This window comes from Chinchilla lanigera, unplaced genomic scaffold (assembly GCF_000276665.1).
Source record: "Chinchilla lanigera isolate Chin_1 unplaced genomic scaffold, ChiLan1.0 scaffold00169, whole genome shotgun sequence".
Taxonomy (NCBI): Eukaryota; Metazoa; Chordata; class Mammalia; order Rodentia; family Chinchillidae; genus Chinchilla; species Chinchilla lanigera.
Genome location: NW_004955570.1, coordinates 1,510,655 through 1,519,413, shown reverse-complemented (window position 1 = coordinate 1,519,413; position 8,759 = coordinate 1,510,655). Strand labels below are relative to the sequence as shown.

Genomic DNA, 8,759 nt, shown 5'->3' with positions numbered 1-8,759 from the left:
GAGAGAAGAGGGAAAGGAGGGGAGAGGGGAAGGAAGGGGAAGAGGAAGGGGAGTGGGGAAGGAAGGGGAGAGGAAGGCAAGGGGAGGGAGGGGGAGGGGAGGGGAGAGGAGAGAACCCTCCCCTTCCTCTCCCCTTCCTCCCCCCTCCCTTCCCCCTTGCTAAATTGCCCAGGCTAGGTCCAGACTTGCATTCCTCCCTGCCTCAGGTTCTCAAAATTTTAAAAAATAAATAAAAGGCTGGGGGTGTAGCTCAGTGCAAAGGCCCTGGGTTCAATCTCCAGTACTTGAAAAAAAGCAAAGCCACACACCTCATACACCTCAATCCATCGCAGTACAGCTGTAGAAAACTAAATGCAAGGACAAAACATCCCTAAAACCACTGAGGGGGAGCCAAATGGCGCTCAAGGGGAGCTGGTTAGACTGACAGCTGACTTCCCCGGCAACCATGGAAACCAGGAGCCGTGGAAAGTACCGTACTGTGGGGCACGAGACCCTCACCCCGTGACAGAGGAACACAGTGGACAGAAACAGAACCGGCCAGGGCAGGGATGGCTGCGGTCTGCAGCGGGCAGCGGAGGCAGGCAGGAAGCACAGTGGGCAGATCGGAGGGTGGGGGAGGCCGAACCGGCCGACAGGGTGTCCGGCTGTGTCTGCGGACGGAGGCGAGGCCGGGCACCGGTTCTAGTTCTCGAATCTGCACGGCGGGAAGCACCCCTCGGAGACGCAACCAGCGGGAAGGGTAGGTCCGAGCAAGCAGAGGCAAGCCGGGCAGGCGCAGCCCGGAGGAAGGAGGCGTGCCCCGTAGGTGCTCCTCTTTGAGGGGGCGCGGGCACCGTCGGCCCCTCCGGGTCGGGACGGGAAGAGGAAGACCAGCAAGGTGGCGGTCCTAGACACGGCCCCTGGCACCTGCAACCTGCCGGAGCAGAGCTGCATTCCGGCTCACAGTCTGCAGAGGTTTCGGTCCGTAGGCGGCCGGCTCCAAAGCAGGGCGGCCCGTGGAGAGGCCCGGGTAGAACTGCTCAGGGCAGTGCAGACAGGAAGCACAGTGGGAAGCGGGGAGCCAGGGAGCGAGATGACCTCTTCCTGGCCACGCCCAGCAGGACAAGCCCCGCCCCTGCTGTCAGGCCACGCCCTGGCTCCGCCTCTCCCGACCAGACCCCGCCTCCTAATGACGTGAAGACCAGGCTGATGGCAGGTGTTGCATTTGCTCGTTGACTGAATGCAGGGAGGATCCGCCTGCAGCAGTGGGGCTACGGTGGGTGGTGACGGGGCGGCCGGGGCTGCTCCTGTCCGCTGGTGCAGAGAGCAAGGCTGCTCACCTCACCTGCCTCTTGGTCTGAGATTCCCAGGCCAACACAGAGCAGGCGGCACCAAGTTGGGAAACAGGCAGGTAGAAGCAGCAGGGCCCCTCTTTGGAGAAAAGGGGCAGGGAACGGCACCAGGCACCCTGCGCCTCTTGCATGCTCCCTGCTCCCGACCTGACGGGGTTCAGGGGTCCCACCACGGCCGAAGCATCGACGGACACAGAGACCCTCTCCTCCGGGGAATGGCGAACCCCAGGGGTCCCTGAAGCCTGTGAAACTGGGGAGACTGGAGCTTTTCGGAGGCCTCCCACTCTCTCTCCCGCCTGTCTGCCTGAGGCTGCTCCCTTCCGCAAAGTCTGTGGGCTGAGGCCCGGCCGGTGACTCACCTCCTGCTTTGTGCTCGCTGAGTAAATGTCAAGTGACATTAGTTATCCCGGCTCCCTCGGCAGCACCCCCCTCCCTCCATTTTTGGCGGTGCTGTTTACCTCGCCTGGATCAATCAGCGTGCAGGGAGAAAATAGAAACCCTTTAGATCCGATTAATGACAATCGGGCCGCCGCATGCCTGTTCTGCATGTCACGCTCCCCGCGCAGGGAGAGAGGCTGGCACTGCAGCCAGCCAGCTCCAGACAGGCCCAGGACTCCTCTGACATCGGAAAAGAGCCCCAGTTGCGGGTGTTGGGGGGAGCTGGGAGGGGCCCCAACCTGAGCCTGGCCCTCTGCGGACACAGCTGGGACATCTGTACGCTGGGCTGTGAGCCCTACCTCAGGGCACCAGACCCCAGAAGGCTGTGGGAGCTGAGCCCTGTTCATGGAAGAGGCGCAGAACTAGAAAGGCTCCTGCAACAGCCTTGTTACCCAGATACCCCTGTTTCTGCCTGGTCGCTGAGCGAGGCCACTCCTGTCCCTGGGAACCACAGCTCTGAGGATGCTGAGCACCCAACGGCCCCACCCATAGGATGCTGAGCCACAGGGGACAGCAAGGTGCTTCTCACTGGTCCCCGTGTGTCCCATAGGTGGCAAAGGGAGGTTTGAAAGGATGTGAGAGTGAACTTCACAGTCTTCAGAATACTGCACATCCAAGCAGTGCCAGTCACAGTTGGGCATGGTGGTACAGGCCTATAATCCCAGCACTCAAGAGGCTGAGGCAGGAGGATCTCTATGAGTCTGAAACCAGCCTGGACTACATAGTGAGTTCAAAGCCAGCCTGTAATAGTGAGATCCTCAAAACACAATCTCATAGTGAGATCCTGTCTCAAAACACAAGCAAATAAACAAAGAAGTAGAATTGCTGGTCACACTGTCCACAGGACCCCAACCCCGGTGGCCTCAGTTTTCTTATCTGAAGAAAGGAACTGAGCCCAGTGCTTATACAAATAACAATGACTTTGTAAACCTGTGGGGTGATCACCAAGCTTGCACAGAGTGAGCCAGCACGTCACGGGAGCAGGGTGGAGCAGGTGCAGCTTCCCGAGCAGAGTGGATGCCATGCATTCGCCCCCATACGGCTGAGAGAAGAGACAGCTTGTGCCACGACAGGGCTCACCTCGGGAGTGGTACCAGCAGGTACACAGCCAGGTGACACGCTCACGCCAAGGTGGCAGGGTGCAAAGGAGGAAGGAGTGTGACCAAGAGCCCTTTGTGGGGGCAGGGAAGCATCCAATGTGGGAGGCAGGAGCCAGGCTGTCCAGCAGGCGGGAAGCAACCTGCACTGGCACAGGGGATGCTGGGGCACAGGCCCGAGCAGGATGCCAGGGTGAGAGGTGGTAGAGGGGGCTGAGTGGGCCACACGCCACATTCCTGCCAGCCAGGCCTCTGGAGCTGGCCGAGGCACCAGGGCCAGCAGGCACAGATGTCCCTCCACCCTCCCAGCAGCGGCTGGGCTTTTGTAGCAGTGTCTGGCTCCAGAGGGTGCCCACGGAGGGCCCCAGCTGGGCGCAGGTTCTGCATGGCTTGCCAGGTTGGGAAAGGCCCGGCAGAGTAGGGGGCTGCCCCATGCCAGCCCAGAGCTAGGCTTGTCCAGAGCCAGACGCGGACAAGAGGCCAGATTGGCGCCACCAAGAATCTCCTGCGCAGCAGGCCATGCCTGGGGCTGTCACAGGAAACAGCCGTGAGCACCTTGAGGGGGAGGGGGGGCCCACAGGGCAGGAGACAGTGCCCACCATCTTCTCCCACACAGCTGTAGGTGTCTGGCAACAGGAGAGGGCTGTGTTCACCAGGCCAGGCTGGTACCGCTGCAGAAAGAACTCCTTAGACCTCATGCACCAATGTGACACAACAGTCCCTCCCTGAGGCCACATGACCACTGCCGAGCTCCACAGGCCGCCCAGGCACCCAGCCAGGGGCTCCAGCATCTCGTAGCTCTGCATCTGGAGCAGGCGGCCTTCTTGGTGACAGCCTGGTGCTGTCTCTCTGTGCTGCAGTCCAGAAGAGACACAGGTCACTCCCTGGCTGGAGACACAAAGGGGCTGGGAAGGGCGAGGGCCCCAGTGCACACAGCCCCCATGGGGACACCCAGGGCGTGTGCTGCTCACATTTCCTTTGCTGGAACAAAATACCTGTTACAGTTTCAAGAAGAAAAGGTTTACTGTGGCTCACGGTTAAAGAAGGCTCAGTCCATGAACAGCATGGTGGAAGGGTCTGGTGGAGCAAAGCGGCTCAACTCATGGTGACCAGGGAGCAGAGAGCAGGCCTGAACCAGGGAGCTGGGAAGACACTGGAGACGGGACTGCCCTTCGCACGGGTGCCCTCCAGCTGGCCCTGCCTCCTGAGAGCGCTCAGCTACAAACTCAGCAGGCCATCACGAAGGCCAGTGCCTGCACGACCCACCTACTTTTCTAATCCCCATCTCTAAACACTGTTGCACCAAGACCAAGCCTTAGAGAGGGATGTTTCATATTTAGACCGTGCAGAGCCGGCCCTAGAGCTGGTGACCTTGACCATGAGGCAACTTCTCAGAGTTTCAACCAGCAAGGTGCAAGAGGTAGAGGTAGTAAAGGGCTTCCCACCACACCAGGCCCTCCCGTCACGGCCCAGTGATGGGGGATCTCTGACTGAAGTGATTATTAGTGGGAACTATCAAAACATGTGAGACAGGGTCTCGCTGTGCAGTCCAGGCTGACCTAGAATGCATAGCAGCCTCAGCCTCCTGTGTGCTGGGATTACAGGTTTATGCTTCCATGCCTGGCCCTCAAAATGTGTTGGATTTCCTCTGACTTTATAAAAATGAGATGAAAAAGGAAAGGGAAGAGCTTTCAAAGAAGCCAAAGGGTGAGGAGGGCAGTATGGTCCCTCAGGTGACGTGACCAAGGGCCGCCATCTCGAGACTGACTGTGAGGATCCACCTGCCCTCAGTGTAATCCAGGGGAGGAAGCTGTAGAGTGCAAGGATAGCATCAAAAAGAACACAAAACACTGGACATGGTCCACTGGGGACCGCACACAACGGCGAGGGGGCTGGACAGTGTCCCACCTTGGGAAACAGGCCTCCTGAGAATGCGTGAATCTGTAGGGCACGCACACTTTGGCCTCCCATAGCATTCATGTTGGGAGGAGGGGATTCCTGTCACATCATGTGCCGCTCAGGTACCCCAAGGCAGGGGAAGCCGACTTCACAGAAGAGGTGATATTTGGGGTTAGCCTGAAAGGGTGAGCTAGGTCACCTCCTGGAGAAAGGAGCTCTGAAGGTAGCTTTCTCCAGTCATCCCCAAGCCCTCTCTCCCTCATCTGCCTCCATCACTGAGGCTCCCATCGCCAGCCATATTCTTACTTGCCCAGCCTCCCTTGCAGCTAGAAGAGGTCATGTGATCATGTCCTGGCTAATGATATCTAAGAAAAAGTCTCCTAGGGCTTTGCGGAGATCCTTTCCTCCCTGCTACCAAGAGGAACAGCTCAGAGGAGAGGAGAGTACTCACCTCCCTTACCCCATCCATCTCACATACATATGCTTTCCCTCCCCACTTGAGGATGTGGTCTGGAGAAGACACACAGCCCGGAGCTCTGGCAGCCATGTTGGGACCTTGAGAGTGGGACATGGAGCAGAGTAGCCATCTGTGACCATGAAGGATGGACCACAAGACTCACAGAGACCAACCCAAGCTCTCACCCTGAACTTGTAGCTGAATAGGCTCTGTAAACAGTGCCCTTGCCCTTCTTTTCTAGGTAAACTGTAGGTGGCCTTTCTGACTTAAGCCTCTGAGAGGCGGGTCTTGTGAGGCCTGCAGCAGAAGGTGTTGCCGAGCTACAAGGTCGCCCCCAGTAAGGAGTGCCCAGTAGGCCTCACCTCTGTCAGCCATCTTACGGGCCTGGGGATGTAGCTCAGTGGTAGGGTGCTGGCCTAGCACGTTCAAGACCCTGGGTTCAATCCCCAGCACCACCAAAAAACAAAACAAACAAAATGTGTGTGCGTGCCTGTGTGTGCATGCGCCGTCTCAGGAAAATGAGCTAAATTCCTATTTCGGCAAGGAATGTTTTCATTACATCAGCACTGAGAGAGTCCCTAAATAGTGCCAGGCCCAGCGCGGCCAGACGCCCTCCCCGGGGTTCCTGATCACCACCCTCCCAGCGCTGAGCCTGACCCCCAAGGCAGGCGACCAGGACGCAGCCGCACTCTTCCTCACCCCACCCCGCCCCCCATGTCCTCAGGAAGTCCGCGTCCACGCAGAGCTCGGGCGAGTCCCAGCTGGGAGCCAGACCCAGGGAGACAGAAACCTAGCACAGGTGACCCACTATCGACCTCCCCTGAGCTGCGACAGGTGCCAGCAATCACGCGGGATCCAAAAAGCAGATAACAGGGAACCCGGCCTCGGGGCCTGAGACAGCTTCCCCAAGGAGGTGGCGTTTACACTGAGACCCACAGGGCAGCAGGAGGCTGATCGGACAGGAAGCTGGACCTTCTCCAAAAGCTGTGGGCAGTCGTTTAGCAACTCTCCCTCCTCTCTGCACTCCCCGCCCAGGGAAGGGTGCCCACTGCCCTCTCCGGCTCCCTAGCTCGGCACCTTCCACCTCTGCTGGAAGTCCCTTGTCACTGTCTCCTCCCCAGGCTGAGCACCAAGGGCAGGAACCAGCTATAGCTCCGGATCTAGCTAGGAGAGGGCTCAACAGCTCGTAGTTAAGAAAAAGAAATAGATGTGTGGATGGAAGGATGAATGGATGGGTAGATGGACAGGTGGATGACAGATTGGTGGATGGATGGATAGGTGGATGAACAGGTGAGTAGGTGGATGGATGGATGAATAGGTAAGAAACTGGATGAATGGATGGATGGATGGATGGATGGACGGACGGATGGATGGATAGACGGATGGACGGAAGGATGGGTGGATGGACGGATGGATGGACGGATGGATGGACGGATGGATGGATGGACAGATGAATGAATAGGTGAGTAGATGATGGGTGAATTAATGAGAGGTTAGATGGATGGATGGGATGGATAGATGGGTAGGTGGATAGATGGATGGATGGATGGACAGGTGAATAGATACTGGATGAATTATGAGTTTAGATGGGTAGGTAGATGGATGGATGGGCGGATGGATGGATGGGCGGATGACGCACAGGTGAATGAATGCATGGATGACTAGGGGAGAGACTGCACGGACGGACTGATGGCTAACAGATGAGAGCGTGATGGGTGGACGGTGCGGGGCAGCAGGAGGGAAGCTGCCCCTCAGCCCACACAGAGTCCCGCTGGACTGGGAACCAGGGACTTGCTCAGGAAAAGACAGGCCCCTCTCGTCTCCCAGGTGGCAACTTCACAGAGCCTCCTATTGAACGGTGACACCGCAGTCTCTTAAGGCACAGAACCCCCAGCAGTCCTCTGACTCCCCACGCCCCATGGCCCCCATCACTCGGGTCCTCTCCCCGTCAGCCGAGCCTGCACTCCCCATGGCAGACCCCGGGCGTCTGTGACCCTCACAGCTCCCATGTGGCTTTAACACGGCAATGCCTGCTCTCAGGCTTTACGGTGCCCATTTTTGAGGCCTGGACATCACCATGCCACTGGAACAGAACCAGCCCTGGCTCAGCCGGAACAGGGGCCCCAACCCGGGCCAGGCAGTGAAAATCAAAGCAGAGGCCAGTGGCCAAGGGCCAGAGATCAGAGGTCAGAGGTCAGAGGGAAAGCCAAGACTGGGGCAGCAGAAGGCCCAGGCCACATGAGCTGGGCGTGGTGGTACACGCTTGCTATCTCAGCACTCGGGAGGCTGGAGCAGGAGGATCACTGCAAATTTGAGCCCAGCATAGACTACACCATGAGACCCCCACAAAATAGAAAAGGAATTCTTTATGTCATGTCTCCCCTGGAAATCCATCGGTAGCTCCCCAGTGCCATGGGCCAAGCCCTGCATGGGTGGCTTCAGTCCCAGCCTCAGTGGAAGAAGGTGGTGGAGACCTGCTCAGGAGCAGCTCAAAACCATGCCAGGAGGCTGGGTGCTGCTTCCCGAAGCCAAAAGGGGAAAGGAAAGGAAATTCCCATCTTCTTCCTCCACCCCCTGCCCAACTGCAGTCCTTACATGCTTGGGTTACCCTGACATGAAAGGCATCAGCCCCCATCCATCCCATAGCTGGTGCTGGAGCCCAGCTCAGTGCCAGCCCCTTGCCAAGGGCAGGGCTACCCTCTGTGGCAATGCCAGGGCCCACCACGCCCTCCGCCCCAGACTTCCACAAGGAAGGCACTTCCGCCCTTCTCACTCAGAGACCCCACCTCCTCCCGTTCTGGGATGAGATTTCAGATCAGAAGACCCCAAACCCAGGTACAGTGGCATACACCTGCCTTTCCAGTGCTTTGGGAGGCTGAGGCAGGACAATTGCATGTTCGAGCCCAGCCTCAGCAAATTAGAGAGACCACGTCTCAAAAATTGCAGAATTTAGAAGGGCTGGAGAGATAGCTCACCACAAAGGCCCGGTTCAGCGCCCAGCACAGTATAAGGCCTTCTCTACGAAGATCGGAGCATTAGCCCTCCACATGCGGCAGACAGAGAGCAGGGACTAGCGTGCTTCCCCTCAAGCCTGGGCGCTGTAGCCAGATGTCCTGCGTTCTGATCCCAGTACCGCTACTTACTGATCCCATGGGGATTCAGGCTGCACCTGCAAAAGCCAGGAAGCCCTGGGAGCCGGCGCTGCCCTCTCCCTTCCTGACCCCCGGCCCCACGCTGGACTCCGGAGCACGCTGAGCCCTGGCCCACTGCTCTGCCACCAGCTGGCACATGCGCCAGGCAGCTTTCGTCTGCAGCCCAACAGTTCTGCGGGAGGGAAATAGTTAAAATGAGGCAAAGGAACTGGGTGTGGTGGCTGGGATGGCTGGTGTCTGCATGTTCCCCCAAAGGCTCCCACAGTCATGGTGCTGGCCTCTAGAGATTTTGATTGGTCCATGGTCCACTGCTGGGATTATGGGTGTGAGTGCTACACCTGCCCTGGGGCGGGTAGTTTGCATACAGTGTAAGGGAGGGAAAGAG

The 8,759-nt window shown here is 58.4% G+C and overlaps 1 protein-coding gene across 1 annotated transcript in view; it reads left to right on the top strand.

Annotated features, from left to right (window-relative positions):
• The first annotated feature begins 1,864 nt into the window (after positions 1–1,864).
• LOC102026368 overlaps positions 1,865–8,759 on the top strand; it is a 14,749-nt gene continuing 7,854 nt past the window's right edge. Inside the window, exons 1-2 of the mRNA XM_005413644.1 lie at positions 1,865–2,057; positions 5,867–6,056. Coding sequence (XP_005413701.1) covers positions 1,865–2,057; positions 5,867–6,056 — 383 coding nt within the window. The remainder of the gene's footprint in view (positions 2,058–5,866; positions 6,057–8,759) is intronic.